Source organism: Hakea prostrata, chromosome 3, assembly GCF_041222555.1.
Source record: "Hakea prostrata isolate BN-2017 chromosome 3, UWA_Hpros_2, whole genome shotgun sequence".
Taxonomy (NCBI): Eukaryota; Viridiplantae; Streptophyta; class Magnoliopsida; order Proteales; family Proteaceae; genus Hakea; species Hakea prostrata.
This window is the reverse complement of record NC_142602.1, coordinates 8022182-8044282: the sequence shown is the minus strand read 5'-3', so window position 1 is coordinate 8044282 and position 22101 is coordinate 8022182. Positions and strand designations below refer to the sequence as shown.

Below are 22101 nucleotides of genomic sequence, written 5' to 3'. Positions count from 1 at the left end.
ACAGGGGGGCCAGGGTGGTGATGGGAGGGTTTTTTTTTTTTTTTTTTTTTAATTTTCAGTGGTGGGGCCCATCTTTTTTGTGGTGGAAAACCGGTCGGGAATAATGATCCGGATTCCTAATCTACTAGTGGTCCAAACATCGGGGTAATCCTCTTTGCCTCTTGGGGTTTAGAAGAAGTACAAGGGATCAGGATCCATTATGTTTCTTTTGAATATTTCGAGATAAGCTAGTGTCATCTTTGATACACATGTGAATCCAAAATTGACTTTAGCAAGAATTTCTACAAAAACATCATCACTGTTGCAACATTCCAAAGAGAAGACATCACCGACTCCTTTTCTTCATCCTCTACCACTAAGAATCAATAATATGTCAAAACAATGAAGTGAGAAAATGACCTATATAAATCTATCTACGCTTAAAAAATCGATATAGAGATCTATTATAAACGTAATATTAAAAAAATAATAATGAATAACAACCTAATAGCTTAAAAACCTATAATTGTCATCAAGATGTGAAAGGAGTGCAGATATCTACCCTAACGGCTTAAAAATGTAAACTCTTACTTAAGGTGGAACCACTCAAGTTAAAGGTTGACTGACATTTTATTATCAAAAAAAAAAAAATGTAGAAATACTACAATTGGCTTCAAATGCCCACAATTAGTTGCCAAATATACTATAAACTGCACGTATAAACTCTCCATCACTTTTATCTACATTAATTACACCAATTAACTATATTCAACAGTATTAGATAACTGCAACCATTAAAATACATAATAGAATAATGTCCTACGGCTGGGCACCCAAACAATCGTGAGCATGCTAGGGTGTGTGGACAAATTCAAGCCCCCAAAGTTCAAAAGAGCCATTCACAAAATCGTAGTAACCTCCCTTCAATGCCAAGGTCTTCTTTATCAAACGATCTCTTACAAATGGATAAGTGAGAAGGTTATTCAATGACACGTTCACAGCTTCCTGCGTTGCATGGTAACAAACACAATGAATGAAGAATGCATGAGATTCACATTGAGGCATAGTGTGTTTAAACAAAATTTGATTCGATTCTCTAGCTACCAAACTATACATATTTTTACCTACTCATTGTTGTGATGTGGCTTACTTTCAAAAATTAAAAGATAATCAATGATAATGGAAGTAAGATGGATAAATAAAAAGACGAAGCTAGGGTGTCGAACCTTTTCACATTCAGAGCATTGCTGGGCTAAGGGCAAACTTCCGTTCTCCAATTTTACCTTTTCTTTGGCCGGTAAGCAGATCTTCAACCACTCTTCTATGAAATCACTGCGAATTCTCAATCGCAAACAACAGTTAGTTACCAAATTTTGAGTGAAAAGTGCTCAAAGAAGTATAATGAAAACCATATATAATTATTTTCAACCAGTAACCTTATAAGCGAGTGCATGGATTCGATTCTTCCGAATGGAATATCCAAATTTTTTATTTTAATTTTTATCATCATTAGGCCAGTCATAAGGATGAGATCTATAGGCCTAGGGAATGAAAAAGCAAAAAAGAGGAGAGAAATGTGAAAAATGGATATTCAAACCCAAAACTTTCTTTTTCATTTTATTGCCTCTACATAAGATGTACTACCCACTGTACGAGAGTAGCATATTCATATAAGTTAAATTAAATGATTAGTGTCGATGACAGAGCCTTAAAAAAGCATTACAAAGTTGCATTATCATGTTTGTCTAAACATTAACACTTTGGCTCAATTGATCTTTCCCTTCAATCAGATGAGATGTGCTGTGCACAGAAACCTTATCTCCATAGAGTCAAGGTCATATAAAGACAACATTAATGAAAAAGAGTTACCTAGTGGTGGAGCCATCATCAGGGATATGCATGAGACCTTTTATTCCACCACAGCAGCTGTGTCCGATTACCACAATGTTCTCCACCTGCTTGGTGATCATTGGTACATTGAATCACATCAGAATCAATTAGCATGTAAAAAAGCCACACCCACTGAGCTACAATTTTTCACCAACATTGCCTCCCAAGTCCCACCACTACTTTTATATCTTAATCATTTGTTTCCCTAGTAGACACCACTACCTAATCTCTCCACCGCTTTGTATTAAAAGTGAATTTTGAAACACTTGGACCTACGTACCTTAATGGTAGTCAACAACACGGGCGCACTAGGCCTATGGGCCTCACACACTCTTAAATTCATCAGTTTTTTTCCTTTTCCTTGGATAAACTAAGAACTAAGAACTAAGAAGAGAAAAGAGAATGGAATCAAACCTGGAGATGCAAGACGGCATATTCGATTGCCGCTCCGACACCGGAGTGTTTACTCTGTTTCAAATTTCATCACAGCAATAGACAATTTCTCAGGTAAGGAGGAAAATATATTACAGAGCTTGATTAATGTAGTTAATCTGAAACTGGAATCATGGATTAGTTAAAAAGAATTCATGACATTTATGGTTACCTTCTCAAATGGAGGAACCATATTAGCGATGTTACGGACCATAAATGCCTCCCCTGGCTGCAAATCTAGTACATGTGATGGGCACACACGGGAATCTGAGCACGCGAACACCATGAACTGCATCTCGCAATTCCATTAATTAATCCTTATTATTATTATTATAATTAATCACTGATTAAAGCTAATTAAATGTTAATAGATTTCCATTACTGCTACTTCACAAACCTTAGGGCTTTGACCCTTGGCCAGTTCCCCAAACAACGCGGGATTCTTCCTGCAAAAATACAAGCTCATGATGTTCTTGAATTTTCATTCGCTTTATTTTAAGTGCAGAAAGAGAAACCATCTGAGTCGGTACTGATTAGTAATTAATTAACATATCTGGTACCTAGAAGAGCTATTTTTTCATTACTTACTGGTATTTCTCCTTCTTGAAGTTAATGAACCCGGTTGACAACCGCTCAACCGGATTAAACGGTTCGCCTTTGACAGCTTGCAACTCCGCCGATACGGCAACTGCTTCTAGGTTTACCTTCTCACTACAAGACAATCACAACACGGAACACCCCCAGCACCAGAGGAAAAAAGAATGTTAAAACCGTTAACTAACGGACTTAGTGATTTTCCTATATGAACCCGGTTAGTTCCGATTTATATGAACTTGAATCAGGATCGAATGTATCTGATTCCGGTTCTAAAAATACGTACAGCAAGGACTAAGGAAGCTTTTCAGTTTTGAAATAGGTTTTGTGTGTTAATGTAGAAAATAGAAATAGAAAGGGAGAGAGATTACCTGAGAATCTTCGTTATTCCTGCTACTGCTGCGTCATTTGATTCATTCCCCATTCTTTCCTTCCTTCTGCAGTTCCACGGTTAAAAAGAGAATCAAATTTAGTTATTGGATTAACACAGAATCTGGTTGGCTAAAAGTATGAGTTTCGAGTTACAAATGCGAGATTCGATTTTTCGAAGCATAATTGACCAGTTAAAAAAAGGTGAAGAACTGGAGATTCTGTTGATGACTGATCGAAATTCGAATCACTCTCAAAGTTACTCAACTACGGAGATTTTTTCTTTTTGGTCAGGATAAAAAGGTTCTTGGAAGATGTGAAGTTCGTTCCAGAGATCGAGGAGAAGAAACAAAGAGGTATACGTGCGATTTTCTCCCTGGACTAAGACTGTAGATGTACTAGTTGCAGAGAAGTCGGTGAATTTCTTATCGTGTAGTTCTTGGATGATGAAGTTGGAGAAGATGAGAATTGTTCGAAAATATGAATGAAATCAGAGACTTCATGTCACAAAGGAAAGCGACGAGCTCTGGAACAAAGAATTGACCGGAAAATCAGAAAGTTGAAATCTCCGAGATTTCCACACCTGAATGAATCTAAATCGATAATAGTTAAAGTAAGTCACGAGCTTCGATTCTGAGAAAAAACAAGAGTGAGATCAGAGTATCAAAACCGAAAAAACAGCCATGGAGTTTTGCTTACCCAAAAGTATTGTTTGCGGAGAGAGTATCAGAGTTCAAACACCAAATTTAGGTACAGAGCCTCAAAGCAGCAAGGTTGTCCTTTGTGAATCGTTATTCGTATTAGTCTGTGACAATTCCGCTAATTAATCATACTTGGTTTCTTATCCATCTCGCTTTTCGTGCTGTGAGTCATGTGAGGTAGGTAGAAGTAGAAATTAGAAGTCAACTGAACGATCTCGTCCAAGTTTGCCAGCTAGTCAAACTTGGACAGCGAAAGATCTTGACCGCTTATTAGGGGGACTTCCAGGAAAGGGTTTGCTTGGGTGTTGTTTAATTAATGCACAACAGCCTATGGTCAAGATTTTGATAATGGGTTGAAAATCACTATTGTAAAATCAACAGTTGAGATGGAAGCTCTATCGAGATTTCGATATCAACTATAGGTTGTGTTGTGCTATGCATTGATTGCACAACACTAAAGCACTTTCCATATGAAAGTGTTATTTTTTTTTTCCGCTCTTTTTTTTTTTTTTTGGTAAAAATTTTCCATTAACCGAAAGAAAGAAAAAACAATGCTAAACAGCCTAGGCAACTGGAGAGCATAACTCTTGAAGTCAAGAAATGGAAATAGGCCAAACCATCGTACACGGGATCGACAGGGCCCTCATTGCAAGAGCATCCGCAACTGCGTTTATCGCTCTTGGAATAAAACAAAAGGAGCATGAGAGGAAAGATGAGCTTAACTCCCTAATATCCTCTACCAGAGTAGCTAAGCATAGGGAAGGGGAGCTAGAAGCACTGTTTATGTATTGGACCAGTATTTTACAATCAAACTCTACTAGAAGATGATTACAATCTTCTGAAAGTGCAAACATCAATTCAACTCTCATAGCTAGAGCTTCCCCTTCCACCATTGAGTTGCATAGCACCACCGGTTCAGAGACTACTTGTAAAATTTCTCCTTTATGATTTCGCATAACATAGTCGACACCACCTTTGCCACTTCATTTACACCAATACACGTATGAATTCAACTTTAATTTACTTTGAGGCGGAGGTTCCCATTGCTGTTGATTCTCATCAGGTTGAATATTATTTATCACTTCCCCACCTCCTGTTGTCTTGATTGCCTCAAATTCAGTATGTTCTTGTTGGGCTGCCTCAATAATTTCTTTTGGGGTAGTTTGTTTTCTCCCAAAAATCCTGTTGTTTCTTGCAATCCAAAGGTGCCAAACAATAAAGGAACATAGGTTGAGTATTGATTTGCTTACCTCCTTTCCGATCCCTTTCATAGCGGACCAACTTTTAATCAATTATGTTAGTAATGGGGCTTCCTCAGGTGGAATGTATGTAAGTGAGCTACCAAACCATACCTGTTTTACAATCGGACACTAAAAAACAATGTGATCCATAGTTTCCAGACTGCACCCACAATACGAACATGAAGAATCAATTTGAATCTGCCTTCTAACCAACTCTTCACCCGTTGCTATACCCCTTGCACACGCTCTCCATAGGAAATTTCTAATATTTGGAAGTGTCTAGCAGCTCCAAATATTTTTCCATACAACATCTTCAACTAGTCTCCGACTTCTAGATGTACTCGGTTGGTTTTCTAGCTTTTCCTCCTCAAGATTCTTTAATAGATGATATGCGAATTTACATGAGAAAAGTCCATTCTTTGCTGTCCCCCACACCAACTGATCATCTTGATGGAATATGCTCAGACTAATTCCTTGAATTGCCTTACTTTACTCAGGAGAAAAGAGTGAATTGAGTAGATCAATCTTCCAACATCTGTGATCTTGGTCAATCAGTTCTGAGACACGTTCAATTGAACACCTTGATCTCCAAAGAAACTCTCCTCCATTCCACTGGTATCCATGGGTCTTCCCACACCTTTATATTGACCCCATCTCCCACTCTCCATCTGAGACCTTTTAATAGTATGTTTTTTGCTTGGATAATCCCTCTCCACGCACATGAAAGGTTTCCCCCAACCTTGCACGTAAAACCCGCTCAATTGAAATACTAATAACTCTTAATGAAGATGTGTGGCATCTCTTATATTTAAAAAACGCCTTTGTACAAAAAAAAAATGTAGTAATGATTGTCCGATTCATGGTGGAGGGAATTCAAACCTAAGGACCATGTTGACTTCACCCATGGATTTAGACTTGGGTTTTCATTCGGTTCATTTTTTTCATAAACGAGTGACACATATCTATATGTCACATTAAATGTTAAAATTATATTTTAAAAAATATAAATATTTATTTTAATTTAATTATGAGACTTATAAATATGTGTCATGCATTCATAAAGTAAATGAGAAGATAATAAAATCCCGTGTAGACTTTACATTAATGGTTTAAGGGTTTTTTTTAAGCAGCTAGCAACCCTGGGCTTGTTACTCATATTCATGGGCCACTGGGCCTTCAAAGCAAATAGAAAGTCTAGTGCAGTTTTAGATGAGATATTAGAGTGCGTTTGACAATAATGCTAAAAAAAATTGGTTGCCTCAGTGGTTGGGAAGCCACCTTTGAATGTTAAGTCAGCACAGAGCTCTGGCTAGTTGCAAAGCTTAATTGAAAACGATGATGGAGGGAAACGATTAAGATACCTTTGATTTGCGTGATATTTTAATTTATATAGAATTCATCTTTTATTATTGATCTAGATTCATTCACAATTCTCCTTTGTAGCCGTCAGATCGCGGTTTTTTACCCGTTTTATTTGAGTCAATTTTTGTTTCCCTGTAAGGCACGATCATCTATCCCGAAGATGGAACATGTTTCTTTCCATAACCGACAGGTTTCTTCATACTTACACTATTTCTTCACTCGATTCTTGAACCGATTGCCTCTCGATTAATCAAACCGACCGTGGTTCATTGTTATTTTTCACTCATAGATAACTTTATCAGAAAACGTTTATCCTGTTTTCATGTGCTGTGAGAATAGAAAACAGCTGAAATCTATTTGGTAAACCGGTTCGTGCCAGGAAACGGACCGGTGGTAAACTTGCGGGAAGAACCGAAGAACAGGTTTTGCAAAACAATTTTTTCTTTTCCATTCCAAAAACAGTTTTAGCAAAATTGGGCCCGATAAACTCAATAAAACTGCGACTGATAGGCCCAAACCCAAAACTCTCATGCGAGATTCCTCTGCAACTCGAGGTCTCTTGTGTTTGTGCTCAGGTAACCTCCTAGATCTTCGTCTCCTATTTCATATCGTCTTCGAAATTCCTTTTAGAACTTCAAATCTCATCCAGCGACACCATCATTGCAATTTGAGGCGAGATAGTGTTTGATCGTTTTTTCACTTCACATGAGGTAAGATTTGAGACATTCCTCCTCTGATTTAGGTTTTCAATATGAGGATGATTTATTAGTTTTCATGAGCCCTTATGATATAGAAAACTTCACTTTTTCATGTATAAGCATTTCAGTCTAATTCATATTGATGTAAAATGGAGCTTATAAACATTATCTCTGGAAACTCAGTATCATGAATTGCCCCTTACGCTTCTAATCAGTTCTTCTACTTTGCTTGGAGTATCTATCAAAGACTGCTCAACACCTGTTTGAAGCTCATTGTGATAAACCTAAAAATAAAAGAAATAAGAAAAACTGTGAACGCGTTAGTTCTGTTGGCTTCCATTGGATCAAAAACAAGTACCAGAAGACTTCCTAGAAGTATTAATTTATGATTACCGATTGACAGCTCCAGCAGCAGCTAGCCATGGATGTCTCTCTCTGTTTTCCCTGTGGGCAGGCTTCTTTATCTTTTCCTTCAAGTGTTCTTTTTTTTGTTCAACAATTTCTTGTTTCTTTGTAAAGATTACATGTACTTCATGTAATTGATTCCTTATACATACTTGAGTTTTCCCCCCTGTTTCTTTTGATTCTTCCGGTGCTTTAGTTGTGGCTCTGTTTTCATAGTTTATGATTTCAAGAATCAGCCATTCTGGGGTTACAGAACTAATTAAACGAAACAGTTTAGAAATCTTTGTCGATGTCACAGTTGAAAACATTGATTAATTCGTTGAAAACATGGATGAATTCTGCGAGGAAGAAAACATAATTGAACATGTTGCTACGCATGGCAGCTTCTAGTTGCACATTCTTTTGTAGCTCATTGACAGGTGGAGACCTCTGTGTTGCAACTGCTGTTGTTGGGACTTTTGTCTTTTCTTCTCAGATTCAGTTTAACTAATGGTATGGATGCCCTTTCCCCCTCTTCTTGAGAGTATGTTTGGACAATCCGATCCACTATTCTTTGGAAGGGCCTCAATCGGCTGTAATCTTTTCCCATCTGAATGAGACCAGTGAATTTGTTGTGAAGTTCCCATTGTTTTTGTAAGTTTGAAATATGATAAATGTGGTTGGTACATTTTTATATCCTTCATTGTGTCTGGCTTCTTATGCTTGGAGCTTCCCTCATCAATTAGCATCCTTCACTGTAGCTTGGTCTTATCTGCTAACCATCCAACACAAATGAGCACACTTCCATTGTTCTGTTTTCCGACTGGGCTTCATATTCTCTTTCAAGTGCATCTTTACACTGTGTAGTTTCAAATATGTCATGGTTACATTTTGAGCTTTGACCAAGTCAGATTTGGTAAATGATGAACTTCATGCTTGAAGCCTAATTCTAGTAATCTATTTTTAGTCAATTAACCAGGTTCAATGAAGTAGGTGGTGGGACGATGAAATTCTATTCTAAGGTCGTATTATTTTTATAAACAACTTGATGGGGGTGAATTTAGTCCACAAACTTGTGGTGAACCTTTTGATTGATTGAAGAATTCTTTGAATTATTCTGCATGATTGCAAGAGTCATTAATGAAACATCTATAGATTCAGCAGGGGGTTTATTTTAGCTGAATTTTTATTTATTTATTTTTTAAGACTAGTTCTTTCTTATCTGATGCCATAAATTCCAGAATTCAATTTGATGATGCAACCTGGCTTTGATGCAATAAAAGAATGGGAGATTTTATTTTGATGGAAAGGGCTGTCTGAACACATGCTAATGACTCATCTGATTCCAATCAAGCCCAAATCTGCTCAACTTCTGACCAGAGAAAAGAACAAAACCTCTGCTCCATCTGAACTGATCATGTCAAGCTTCGCAAAGTTCACGGGCAGACATCAATCCCAGTCCATAAATTTATTCTCTGGCGAAAGGAGACGATCCCGAATCGTAAAGATAAATTCTATTTTTTTAAAATCAACTTAATGTAATTGTTAATTAGTATTAAAGAGTGAAAGAAAATAGGTGAGGAAAATGTATTTTCAGCTCCTATCAACTCTTCCTTTCAATTTAGATTGAATTGTTACCACTGCATTTAACTAGCTGCACAAGCAGGATGAGGAAATGGCTGTGTATCCCTGGCATTAGTGTAAAGTCTCTCTCTTTCTCTCTCTCGTTGCTATTTTTTGTTACTTTTCGTGGATCTCTTTTTAGGGTTTTCCCTCACACATATAGTGTTTTCTTTTATGTTTGCAATTTCTGACTTTTTTGGATGAGTTAGTGTATAGGTTTCCCATCCTGTGATGGGTTCTCACTCTTTGTTGCTGTACTTACATTTACTTCTTTTTGGCAGTTACCATTTTTGTGTGATAAAAGTAAAATTTTAGAGGAATTAGGTTTATAGTTATTAGTGGCACGGGTTTGCTTAAAGGTTAAACTTAGGATCTTGTCCAGGGTCTAAGTGGCCCAGGTGATGCACATAGAAACATTTGAACAGGAGGTTGTCGTTTTAACATTTAAGCTTATCATGGTGGAATCAGTCATGGCTGATTTCAGTTGGCCTTTGGCCTAAATATTTCTTTGTGGACTTGGCCATGTTTGATGCTGGTGGAAATTTGTATATTTAATCATCTTTACTGAGTAATCTCTCCCATGTACACACATACTGTTAGGGACAGGGATCAGATCAGATTGGCCATAAATGTCTTTATTGATTTGGTATTGTGAATTTGCAATTTTACTTTCTCATTTTTCACTAGTTTTGCTTGCTGTTACGAGGAGTGCTAGAAATTTAAAAGGTATAAGGAAGTCCAAAACCATCAGAAAGAAAACCTATTTCACTCCAAATCTTTGGGATAGATCCTAGAGAGCATGCCATATATATATCCTTAGTTTTCCAGTTTCTAATCTCTTTGTACTCTCTTGGTGATTCCTATCATTAGATCCATCTGAATCTGGTAGGTTGTCTCCTATGGTTGGCCAGCTTGTTGGATTATATGACAACAACCTAATTTTCTATTTTTATACGATAGAATTTCTTAGTAAAAAGAAACACATATGTCAAGTAACTGATTGTTTTCATGACTGACTAGAATTGATCACTTTTGCAGATTATTTGAGCTCATGTTCCATGGGTGGGAGTTTGATAGAATTGTGAGTGGAAATTCGCCTCTTCGTGTCATCCATAGAGTTCTTAAAGTTTGAGAATCGACGGAGTTACCTATTCACAATATCATCCGTCACTTGACATGGTAGGCACTTCTGCAAGAATTGTTGGTAGACTCCCCTTTTTCCATTATCACCATAACATCACGGTGCTATTCAACTCTTCTTCTGTAAGTAATTTTAGCAGTCTTACAAAAAAAGGTGGAAAACGAAGAAGGTGGCCTCTCTCACGTTACAAAGGTAAATGGCAGGAAAATTTTGATGAACAGAAAGCAATGGAGACACTTATGAGAAAGGCAGCAAATTTTGAACAAGAAGAGAAAAACACTGACACGCCTAATCTCCTCTCTGCGCTCATCAACTCCTTCAACATCTATGAATGTGAACCCACCCCTTATGCATACTCTTTTATTATCAAAACCTTAGCAAAAAATTCCTGGTTTGATCAACTCCCTCCAGTCCTGGACCATCTTGAGAAAGCTGAAAGCTTTGAGCCACCAGAAAAACTTTTTGTTGATCTTATCCGAATCTATGGAAAGGCAAGTATGTTTCAAGATGCTGTTCATATCTTCTTCAGAATCCCAAAATTCAGATGCACTCCCACTGTTTACTCATTGAATGCTTTACTTTTAGTTCTCTGTAAGAATAGTGTCGGTCTTCAAATGGTTCACCAAATTATATTGAAGAGTCATTCTATAAATATTCGGCTTGAAGAGTCGAGCTTTCATATATTGATTACTACTCTTTGTAAGATAAAAAGGATTGGCTATGCTATTGATATATTGAATCATATGCCTGATTGTGGGTACAATGCAGATGTGACATTGTATTCTTTGATTCTTTCATCAATGTGTGGAAACTGTGAGTTCTCATCCATTGAGGTTATGGATTTTCTGGGTGAAATGCAGAGGACAGGATTCACTCCAAATGCAGGTGACTTTGTTAATGTGGTAAAAGTTTTGGTTAGAGATGGGAGGGGGATGGATGCCTTGGCTGTGTTAAATCAGATGAAATTGGATGGGATCAAGCCTGGCATTGTTTGTTATACCATGGTTCTGGATGGAATCATTTCTTCCGGGGATTTTCAGAAGGCAGATGAATTGTTTGATGAAATTCTCGTGATGGGTTTAGTTCCTGACATTTATTCTTTCAATGTCTATATAAATGGTTTATGTAAGCAGAATAATGTAGATGCTGGATATAAGATGGTTGGTTTAATGAAGGAATTTGGGTCCAAACCAGATGTAATTACTTATAACACACTTATTGGGATGGTTTGTAAGATTGGACAGGTCAGGAGAGCTCAGGATCTGGTAAAGGAGATGGGTTTGAAGGGCATTCAAGGGAATTTGCATACATATAGGATTCTGATTGATGGCTTGGTTTCTAAAGATGAAGTGATGGAAGCTTTGGTTTTGTTGGAGGAGATGTTGAATCGAGGGTTTATTCCTCTGTCGGTCACTTTTGATGAGATTATCTGTAGATTGTGCAAGAAAGGTCTTGTTTGTGAGGCCCTCAAGCTGCTAGAGCAAATGGCTAGTACTGATGCTTCTCCTGGGATTAAGGTTTGGGAGGCATTACTTCTCAGTTTTGGATTTGAATCCAGTCTTCTTGAAACCACTGCAACTAGTTTGGAGGGTCTAACAGAAGAAGCAAGATTGATTGCCCAAAATGTACTCATAAGTAATAGCCCAGCCTAATAAAATTCGATCAAGGTAGTGGCTGAACAGTACCACGTAGTCCCAACAGCAACATAGGCTGCAAAGAAAACAGGAGAAGGTTTCGAGTTGGATCTTGACAACTTATAATTTTGCTTTATTGTGGATCTTTTTTCTCCCCAGCAAGAGCAGGTATCCTGCGGCGTCCATGCTGGTCAGACAGAAGATATCGAATGCTGGAGTCCCTGGTCAGGTCATTATTGATTAACTTCAGTTTCTAACAAGGTATACAGCTGCATCTTTGATCTTCAAGTGATCTCGTGCTATCCTTGGTTCTATATGCGAATTGGGGCTAGAGATTTTCTGTTGACTAACCTGGAGTGTCTGGTTTGGAAGTTGTTAAAATCTAGTGTTACTCCATTTGTAACATTCGACAGCCCACTGCATCACGATCTTTCATCATACAAGCAGACAAGTGAACATGCTCAAATGCTATCATGTAATTCTATAACTATAATCCCGTTTCCTCTGTATTGTTTGCTTCAAATCTTTCATTGCCATATGGTGTTGTTCCAATTGTATCCTCATTCTCATATTGGAACTTTTTTTGCAGGAAAGCCTTCATCAGAACCTGCATCTACGGAGCCCTCAGTCCCATGACTCAATACTTCCTCCGAATCACATGTGGAGGAATTTAACTTGCCTGTGCCTTCAGTTTCTTGCTCATTCTTGATTGCCTAAAGCCAAGGTTCGCTTCAAGAATTTAACCATTTTATTTTATTGTACAAGTAAGTCCAGGGTGCATTTATGTTCTCATTCCTGTTAGGAATAAATTTTCATCACATTTATAGTGATGATTTATCACCATAATGTTTACCGTCATTCCAAGGAACCATAGCAACATCGGCTGTTGTGTTCTATCTGCTGTTGTAGGGGAGGCCATATCATTGACAAGCCATCCAATCCACGTGTCTCACCTCTTGGACATGCTATAGCCCCCATCGAAAGTAAAAATTACATATATATGGTATCTCAGCCCATCTGATATTCAGGTCTCTTCTTGGAGTCATTTTTCTGTTCATTCTTCCCATATCAGCAAAGAAATCTTAATCCTATTATGATATTCAACATGGTGGAAGGTTGGCTATATACAGAAGTGGCCACCATAGTGATGATTTCACCATTGCAACATTCTGTAATGGAATTATTGATAGGAAAATCAGTAATTGAGGAATATATGGGATTTGTTGTTCATACCCACGTACTTTATAATTTACTTCTTTTTTTTTTGGTTTGATTAACCATTCTGAACAGATGGTCACAACTCCAGCTCTGGTCTTCTGTCCCATGCGAGTTATGAAGGCTTGAGGTCTGAGGAACTAGATAGATGGCCTATGTTTCAGTTGAATAGTAAAAGTTCAGAACCTTGGGGGCCAAAAAGAAAGTTTGAGAATAATGGAAGTGGAATCTGAGAATCCAAAAGTCTAATTCAGATGGTGCAGTTTGGATGACCAATCAACATGTGCATCGGAGTGTTTGGGTTCTCCACCCCCAGCACCACCTGTTCCGATGCCTGAAGCTGCTGCTGCTGCAATCCGACAGCCCAAATCTTTGACTCCTAGGGGACTAGGTAAACAATGATCGGAGAAGTGCATGCCCTTTAGGTGACACTGATGATGAATTGCAGGGGGTAACAGAAGTATCGGAATCAAATGGTTAACCGGCGATCCAGTACAAGAATCCAAGCCTTGAAAGTGCTTAGATGCAGGAGCAGGAATAAGTAATGAAGGAAACTAATGTGAGATCAGACGTACAATTAGCATCTGGTGTTAGCCATTTAGTGTGTGTGCGCGCGATCAGTAAAGCTATTTAACATTTATCAGAGTGACGTTTGTATTGCATAATAATTTTTGAATTTTTTTTTGTCTCCCCTCAATGGATGCATAAGCATTCTTTAAAGCTTAGAGATGTCTTCTGATTGTGAATTGTTGATGAGAAGGCTGACACCAACAATCTCATTTCCTACTAATTCATATGGAGACAATTAAGTTGCAACTTCTATACCTAGGGATTTATATTTGCAGTGGTTGCAGCATGTAGCCAATGATGTAGATTACAAGATGTAATTAAAATAAAATCGAACGGTGCAGGATCAAGTGACGGTGTTTAGTTGTAAATACGATTGCTTTTTAATTACATTTTAAGGGTTAATGGTTTACTAATTTACAAAATGAAGTCCCTCCATTATTTTGCCCTAGCCATAGTCAAAGATAATGGTTGAAAAGACGGCATTATGAAAATATAAATGGTTGGAAAGACCGAGCTATGAAAATACAAAATAGGAAGATATAGATTGAAAAACAACGAAGAAGAATAGGGCGTGAGGCGTCCAAGTGATTCAACGATATTTCTGGAAAGTTATACCATAAGTCTCAACTGTGGAACCCTAATAAGAATGACCAAAGCGAAAACTCAAATCACAATAAAGCAACAGGCTCAAGACTTCAAGTTATACATTGGCTGAACGGGGGGTTGTTTCGTCTTCCCAACCATTCTATTGACTGTGGCTAAAGCAAAACAAAATAGAGATTTGAGAGTCGGATAAATAGAGGGGCTTCATTTTGTAAATTAGTTTGCCATTAAACCCTTAAAATATATATATATATATATATATATATATATATATATAAAATTCGTATTTACAACTAAATTCCGCCACTTGATTTTCCACCCTTCAATTTCATTTTAATTAGTTGACATAATTGACACCTTGGGCTGCATGCTACTGCAAATAAGAATTCTATATTTAGATGTCTTCCTTTCATATAGTTAAAAAAAAAAAAAAAAAAAAAAAAAAAAAAAAAAAGAAAAGAAAAGAAAGGTTGAGTCAGTTGACATCTAGACGATAATCTCTTTTGTATTCGATACAACTAGAGGATAAACTCTTCTAATCGATACACCTAGAGGATAATCTCTTTTGTATTCGATACAACTAGAGGATAAACTCTTCTAATCGATACAACTAGAGGATAAACTTTTCTAATCGGTACACCTAGAGGATAAACTTTTCTAATCGATACACCTAGAGGATAATCTCTTTTGTATTCGATACAACTAGAGGATAAACTTTTCTAATCGGTACACCTAGAGGATAAACTTTTCTATTCGATTTTCTCTTTCTTCCAGGTGTTTTCTTTTACTTTTTCTGTAATGGTGACGCTTAACGGCTTGAAATAAAATGTGTGTGCCTGTATCGAAGCTCTTCCCGTGCTTTCACAAAAATAAAAATTTATAATGAAAATGGCCCATGCAGGTCTCGAACCTGCGACCTTCGCGTTATTAGCACGACGCTCTAACCAACTGAGCTAATAGGCCGGTTGATGCCAGATGTGAAACTTGTTAATTATTTTATTTGATAAGTACTTATTTTATGTTTTTTCTAACGAAATTAACCCCCTGACCCGTCTCAATAAACTCGTTATCCCGTAAGCGCCCCTATTCTTCTTCGTCTTCCAAGTTCCAAGTTCCACCCACAGAAGACCTCCCACCGAAACTCCAAGAAATGGGTTTTGCTGGTTCGTATTTCAATATCTGTTTTTCAAATTCAACCCAAAATGCTCTTATGGGTAGCAAGAGGGGTCTTGGAGAGCTATCTCAGGTATCATCACATCCTTCCGTTTAAATTTACCCACCGTTCCCACATGATACCAAATTTGCAGTTGCAAAAAATGTTTCACCAGATGGACTGTCGCGAAGAAAGAAACGAAGTGACATATAATGCTTATGCAATGGGAAGAACAGAGACGTTCGGTACTACTGAGGAAACGAGCCAGAGTTTCTGCCGGAGGAGAGGTTGCTGGAGATGGAAGATAGTTCTGAAAAGTCGAAATTACAGGCGAAAATCCCGGCAGAATCCCTACGCATAAATAAGTTCGTCCCCAACGATTTCGGATTGTTTAGGGAAGGGCTTTCTGTGAAACTGTGAAAGGGTGAAATTTAAAATAAAGGGTAGTTTACAGTTTACTCAGTTGGTATATATGATTACCAAGAAAAAAAAAAGTTGGTATATATGTAATTTGAGCAAAACTTCAATGGATAAGCTTATCTCAGAAGAAGATCCTCTGTATAAGTAGGTAAGCCATGCAGCAGTCTGTGTCTGTAAAGATTCTCATCTAAGGGTATAGACTCTTGTGTACGTAAAGATTCTTATCTAATGGTGTACACTCTATAGAACGTGGCCTACCCCCAAAGCCACCGTGTTACGTGATAGCTAGAAACTCCCGCGGCAACCAACGTCATGCCACACGCTCTTCGTGAAACGGAAAGGCCATCAGTAGAGATTATCGAAGACAGATCGGAGAAACAGGTGTTCTTCTTCTTCTTCTTCTTCTTCTTAAATGGAAATTTCATTTCCGCAAAGAAAAGCTGTATCCGCGGACCAATTCTCAATATCTTTCTATTACAGTAGAGCTCATCATCTTGTGGACCAGGTGAAGTTTTCTTCTTCTTTTCTTTCCCTCTTGTAGTCCTTATTTTCTGTCTCTCCTTCCTTCCTACTGATATTAATTTTCTCCCTTCTTTTCTGTTGGTGTTTTCTTATTTCTTCTCCACTGTTTCATCGTTCTCTCTTTTTTTCTTTTTTTTTTTTGGGTCAACAAAAGAGATATTTCTTCTCAATTAGGCCAGGGATGAATAGAAATGATCTTTACACAACTCTTGACAGCTATTGCAGGCATGTTAAGAGGCATGTCTCCCTCTTAACTTTTTGATTTCCTTATGTTGAATGGACTCTGTATTCCTGAGATTGACTCCCATTAATAACCCCTTAGTTGGTTACCCATATTCTCTCTGTATCTGGTTGATTTTGGGTTTTTGGATAGCTATGTTCTCTTTCTTGTGCAGGGGTTGGGTTATTTTTTGGCCCTTCAATTTCCAATCAAGATTGTTAGAAATATTCATGTGATTTAACTTATGGGCTGCTGTCTGAAACACCCATATGCTTTGTGTCTTGTTCATGAAACTGTAGTTGGCTAGTTACTGATGTCTACCATAAAGGCTGAGTAGTTTCATGTGAACTACAGACTTTTGAAAAAACCACCCTGCCATTGAAGTAACTTTATTGCGCATGTCAACAATTCCCTAGAACATTTGACAAACTAAAATCATTCTAATCTGTGTTCACAGGCTCGCCGAGATTTTATCTCTACATGAAAGTTATAACCTACTATTCAGAAGAAAAGCTTCGTCATAACAAGGTATATGTTCAATTCATTGTCACGTGATTTGTTTTTGAAACTACAAAATCTATACAGTAACTTATAAAACTGAAAACATTCTTCTTAATGTATTTTCATGGCATCACTTGCTCTTAACTCACAAGTTTTATCACTTGGAATCTCTGAGTAGAAGCCTTTTTTTATTATTGTTTATTCTATTCCAAAACAGAATAAATCAGGATTTCACCCGAGAACTTGAAAGTTGAAACAAATGATTGACCATCATTCCTGGCCTGAAAAGAATAATTCCTTTTCCAGCATGACTGAGAGGAAGGTACCAACAGGGGATTCATTGTTTTGTCTGAACAAATGAAATTAGTCTAAAGCTTCAATTTCGCCATCTACTGTCAAATCTTCTTTGAGGTTCAACCATCTGCTTCTATTTTTGGCACTACTTGGTTTGTGCATCTTAAGGTGAAGATTTTCTCAGTGTAATGTGTTTATTGCCTTTTTTCGTCAAGTTGGCTTAGAAATTGATTCTTCTTTGATATATTTTGAAGGAATTTACTGGTACAGCTGGTTGAGATATTGATTTAGCTTTGTACTGTAAAGTTGAGATTGCTGAGTGAGGGATCAGGCTAGTTCCCTTTGTCTCACTGTACACTTTCCAATTATAAAGGAACTCTTTCTGATAAAATGTACATTCTTCTGCAGGTTGCACATAGCTGTTCAGTAGGAACAAAAAGTATGAGGTAATGCTTATCTACATTGTTCAGGAAATGTTGTCTTAGAAAACTTAGGTGAACATGCAAAAGGTCAATACGGTGCTTTCTTGCAAACACAGGACTCTCTTGCAAAGGTGCATCTTTTGATGTTACGTAATTTTTTAATTTTTTTTAATGTATATTTTCTGTGGCGTATGATAGTTTCACCAGAGTTTATGAGGAAGAAACTGGGTCAGTACCTGCTTTTACAGTGGATACGACCGCTGCTAAGGATTGGAATATTTATGTGCATAAAGTCAAGTCTTCTCCTTCTCCTAGTCTTTCTTGCATACATACAATGCCTTATGCTGGCTATGTTTCACATCTCACTGTTGATGATTCAAAGTATGGAAACTCAAGCTCTTCGAATGAGACCTCAGAATCTGTGGTCCTTAAAGATGTACACATTGTAAGACCTCAAGTACTCTCTCTCTGAATCTGTGTGTGATTAGTTGAAGTATGGATCCATCTTTCCTTCCCTATAGAGGCAGACCACTAATCGTCCAATAATTTTTACCAATCAGTCAGCGAGGTTGATGGAAGATTTTCTTGAGCTTGCTAGAGATAACACGGACAAGGATCTAGAGACTTGTGGGATTCTTGGTGCTTTTCTTGTAAGGTCCATTAACTTATAAATGACATGTTTTATATTATTATAGAAGCAGCTTATTCTACCTTGTATTTTTCTTACTACTCCCCCTTGATCCTATGTTCTGATCAAGTGAGAAGCCTGCTTAAGGCATCAAAATCTACAAAAAATCACCTCATGTGCGATGATTACTATCTGGCCATTTCATTCTTTTCAAGCATTCTACAGTTCTTTTGACAGCATTGTCCATTTATTTATGTAGGCTTCTCTATGCTTTCATTTAGTCTCTATTGTTCTATTATTTGGAGCCTCCAACATTGATAGCATGAATCGGAATCTGATAAATTTGTTTCACTTTTATACCTCCTTTTCTTTCTCCAAGGCATAGGGATTGTATGAGGGTGAAGAGGCATCAATCTTCATTCTAACGTTATTCACTTCCTTGTTTCCTGAATGCAGAAGAAGGGGATCTTTTATGTCACCACTTTGATTGTTCCTAGTCAGGAATCTACTTCCAGTACTGTAAGTCTCTCTGAGCTTTCTAGCCAACTTGCTTTGGTGCAAAGTTTATAGCACAGTCGCTTGGTCAGTATTTGGTATTGTATAGCTGCCATAATTTATGCTAATCAACCTGTCTTGCTGGTTAACAGTGTCAAGCACTAAATGAGGAGGAGATTTATGCAGTACAAAATGAGCACTCCCTCTTTCCCATTGGCTGGATCCATGTATGTGTCGTTTCTGTTATATCTATTTTTCCCTGTAAGATATTCCATTCTTGCTTCAAGCATGTTTTTGGAAGCTTTTCTGTTGCTTGTTGGCAATTCTTCCCTGTTCTGTTTCGATGCTTGTCCTGATAGACTTTTTTTTTTAGTGTGTCATGCCCTTGTGGGGAAAAAATGATCCTCTGAAATATCTCTAGACTTTGACATCAATGCTGAAATGTGTGATTTGAGACCGTAGATGAACGATTAGCATCTTTTGATTAGGTATTTGCATTAACAAATGTAACACCACAGTCACACAGGTAGAGCAGAGGCATTATATCATATTAGAATTAGCCACAGATTAATAATAGAGGGAAAACATTCACACCTAATCACATTTTATTATTTTCCGTGTGTTCTTTCTAAGATATTATTACAGATCTAAGTTATCAAATGCTCTGTGAACACTAAATTCAATATGAAAAAACTTGGACAAATTTGAGTTTGCAGAATGTCAGATTCCCTCTTTATGAGTTTATTACTCTGATATTGTAACGTCAATACTAAAGCAATCTTCTTTGGACCACCACGATGACCACCTACCCAGAGATATGAATGAAACCATTCTACAACTTTTCCGAATTGGCGCATATTATTTTTGAGGCTACATTGCATCTCTTTCTATGAAGTGAAAAATGTTTCCTGTAGTTTATCGCAATGGCTGAATCTTAATGTAAATAACTAGCTTTTTGGTCAGTCTCTGTGATATAAAGCATTAGGTAATGATGTTACTGAATATGTAGTGGTTCTGTTAGAACTTAGTACTCAGCTTCTTCATATTTGTTTTCAGACACATCCTTCTCAGAAATGTTTTATGTCGTCTGTAGATGTGCACACGCATTACCCATATCAGGTAACCCTTGACTGTGTTACCCCTCTTTTCGCTCTCTCATGATCTTGCAATCATATTGTCTGATTTTCTTGAGGTGCATTTCTTGCGAGTAGATACTTTGTCAACCTTGATCAGACTGCTATCTCTATGGATCACTAAAATTTGATCTTGCATGGGATGTTTGATATGATTCATCAACGAAATAGGGTTTGGAGTCACAACTTGTGGCTGTCTGGTGAACGTTATTAACAGATTCGCTGCTACTATTATGTTATAAAAGTTATTTTTCAACTTTCAGACAAATCGTTTTGGTGAATTCTTCCAAATAAAACAGTAGTTGAAGATCCTGCAGCTTTTTTTTGGGATTAAAGAACCATATAAAGTCATATCTTATCTCCTCTGGCAGGTAATGTTGCCTGAGGCTTTTGCCATTGTCATGGCTCCAACTGATACCTCAAGGTGCGCTCTCTTCACTTGAATGCTGTAGATTGATAGCTTGACACCATGCAAATTTTGTTTGATGACATGTGTCTTGCACATTGATAATTGGACAACCTGGCAGAATAGGTTCTATTTATACTCTAAAACCTATGCTCTCAAATATAAATTGATGGATGTATACATAATTATTCATAGTTACATTAATGACCCTGAGAATAGAATCCTGGTAAACACTTTCATGGTTCATGAGGATCACTAAATTCTAGATGTGTGCTCAAGTATTTTGAATCTTGAAGCACCCCAGAATAGTTATATGTGTTTGAGTTCATTGATTCTTCGAAGCCCCTGAATAGTGAATAGCGGAAAATGTCTTATCTGAGTTAGGTACTATGATGTTGATTCTTACAATCACATGTGCAGAAAGAATATCTGGCTGTTAATTACTAGGACTGTTCTTTGTCTTAAATTTCTGAATGTTCGCTGCCCCTGTTTCTGTTTCTTCCATCATATGATGTGTGTGCGTTTGTGTGCATGCTCACTGTCACATTTCAAAATATCTCTGACAAAACTCATGTCCATACCTTCCAAAGTGAAGTAGCTTTGTTGGTTCTGTGATGAATGACTCGACACAATCTTGTCCAGTGAGCTCAGAGAAGAATTGTTACTCTTTAATTGATTTGTTATAGTGCATTTGCTGAAATCATCTTGCTCTTTCAACAGGAGCTATGGAATATTTCGTTTGACTGATCCAGGTGGCATGTCTGTCCTGAAAAGTTGCCAAGAGAGGGGATTTCATACTCATGAGGAAACACATGATGGGAGTCCACTTTATGAGCATTGCTCTAATGTTTATGTCAATCAAAATCTCAGGTTTGAAATCATTGATTTACGCTGATCGGTGGATGCTTACATTAGCTGCTTTCAAACTTTACCAGGCTATCGAATTTGTGTTATTATTATCATTGTTATTTTTCTTGGTGGTCTGGGGAAGAAGTGTTCTTCCACAAAATGACAAAACCAAAACATATGATGTCCAACAGATCCTTTTACTCTTCCACAAAACCAAAACATGTCCAACAAACCCTTTTACTAGGTACATACGTGTAAGGAACGCAATTGTATCTCTTTGCCTTTTCATATAATCTGCCCAGTCCAGTTTTCAAGATGAGCAGACAGACCAATCTTACGAATCTAATAGAAGCTACTGCGCAAACACCTCTTGTGACAAGAAAATTGCTTCTAATGCATGACAAAAATAAAATTTTGAAAACCATGTCGATGGTTCTGAGCAAAATGCCTGTCAAACAATTGATCACCCACTTCAGGTGTGGACAAAGATGGGAGGTACTGGTGGGCACCCACACAGCCACACTAGAAAAGCAAGCAGCGGCAAAATACGAGCTTTAAAAATGACATCCTTTACAGGTTACAGGGCATGCGTAAGGAAGTTTATTATTGTTTCACACGTTTG

The 22101-nt window shown here is 37.5% G+C and overlaps 3 protein-coding genes and 1 non-coding gene across 6 annotated transcripts; 2 read left to right on the top strand and 2 right to left on the bottom strand.

Moving 5' to 3' along the window:
* Positions 1-574: 574 nt before the first annotated feature.
* LOC149020564 (carbonic anhydrase 2-like) lies at positions 575-4121 on the bottom strand. Its single transcript, XM_089148743.1, has 9 exons — positions 3964-4121; positions 3267-3332; positions 2890-3012; positions 2699-2747; positions 2474-2590; positions 2284-2337; positions 1849-1934; positions 1206-1311; positions 575-984 (listed from the first exon to the last, which is right to left on the bottom strand). Exons 2-9 carry the CDS (start codon positions 3317-3319, stop codon positions 832-834), a joined length of 741 nt encoding a protein of 246 aa, XP_089004869.1. The 5' UTR covers positions 3320-3332; positions 3964-4121; the 3' UTR covers positions 575-831.
* Positions 4122-7055: 2934 nt separating this feature from the next.
* Positions 7056-14195, top strand: LOC149020563 (Pentatricopeptide repeat (PPR) superfamily protein). 3 transcript variants are annotated; one of them, XM_089148741.1, is made up of 4 exons: positions 7056-7278; positions 10312-12523; positions 12638-12772; positions 13339-14195. In XM_089148741.1, the coding sequence occupies exon 2, from the start codon at positions 10450-10452 to the stop codon at positions 12064-12066; it is 1617 nt and encodes a 538-aa protein (XP_089004867.1). In that variant the 5' UTR covers positions 7056-7278; positions 10312-10449; the 3' UTR covers positions 12067-12523; positions 12638-12772; positions 13339-14195. The 3 variants fall into 3 exon arrangements, with proteins under 3 accessions (XP_089004867.1, XP_089004868.1, XP_089004866.1); XM_089148742.1 differs by having other exon boundaries at positions 8892-12523; XM_089148740.1 differs by having other exon boundaries at positions 7056-12523.
* A 1130-nt stretch (positions 14196-15325) lies between these two features.
* TRNAI-AAU (transfer RNA isoleucine (anticodon AAU)) lies at positions 15326-15399 on the bottom strand. Its single transcript has one exon. It is a non-coding gene; the product is annotated as a tRNA-Ile (tRNA).
* Positions 15400-15586: 187 nt separating this feature from the next.
* Positions 15587-21525, top strand: LOC149020561 (AMSH-like ubiquitin thioesterase 2). Its single transcript, XM_089146863.1, has 12 exons — positions 15587-15682; positions 15765-15876; positions 17209-17279; positions 17625-17714; positions 17955-17992; positions 18167-18413; positions 18529-18618; positions 19053-19115; positions 19244-19318; positions 20148-20210; positions 20596-20648; positions 21351-21525. Exons 1-12 carry the CDS (start codon positions 15587-15589, stop codon positions 21523-21525), a joined length of 1173 nt encoding a protein of 390 aa, XP_089002989.1.
* Positions 21526-22101: the final 576 nt, after the last annotated feature.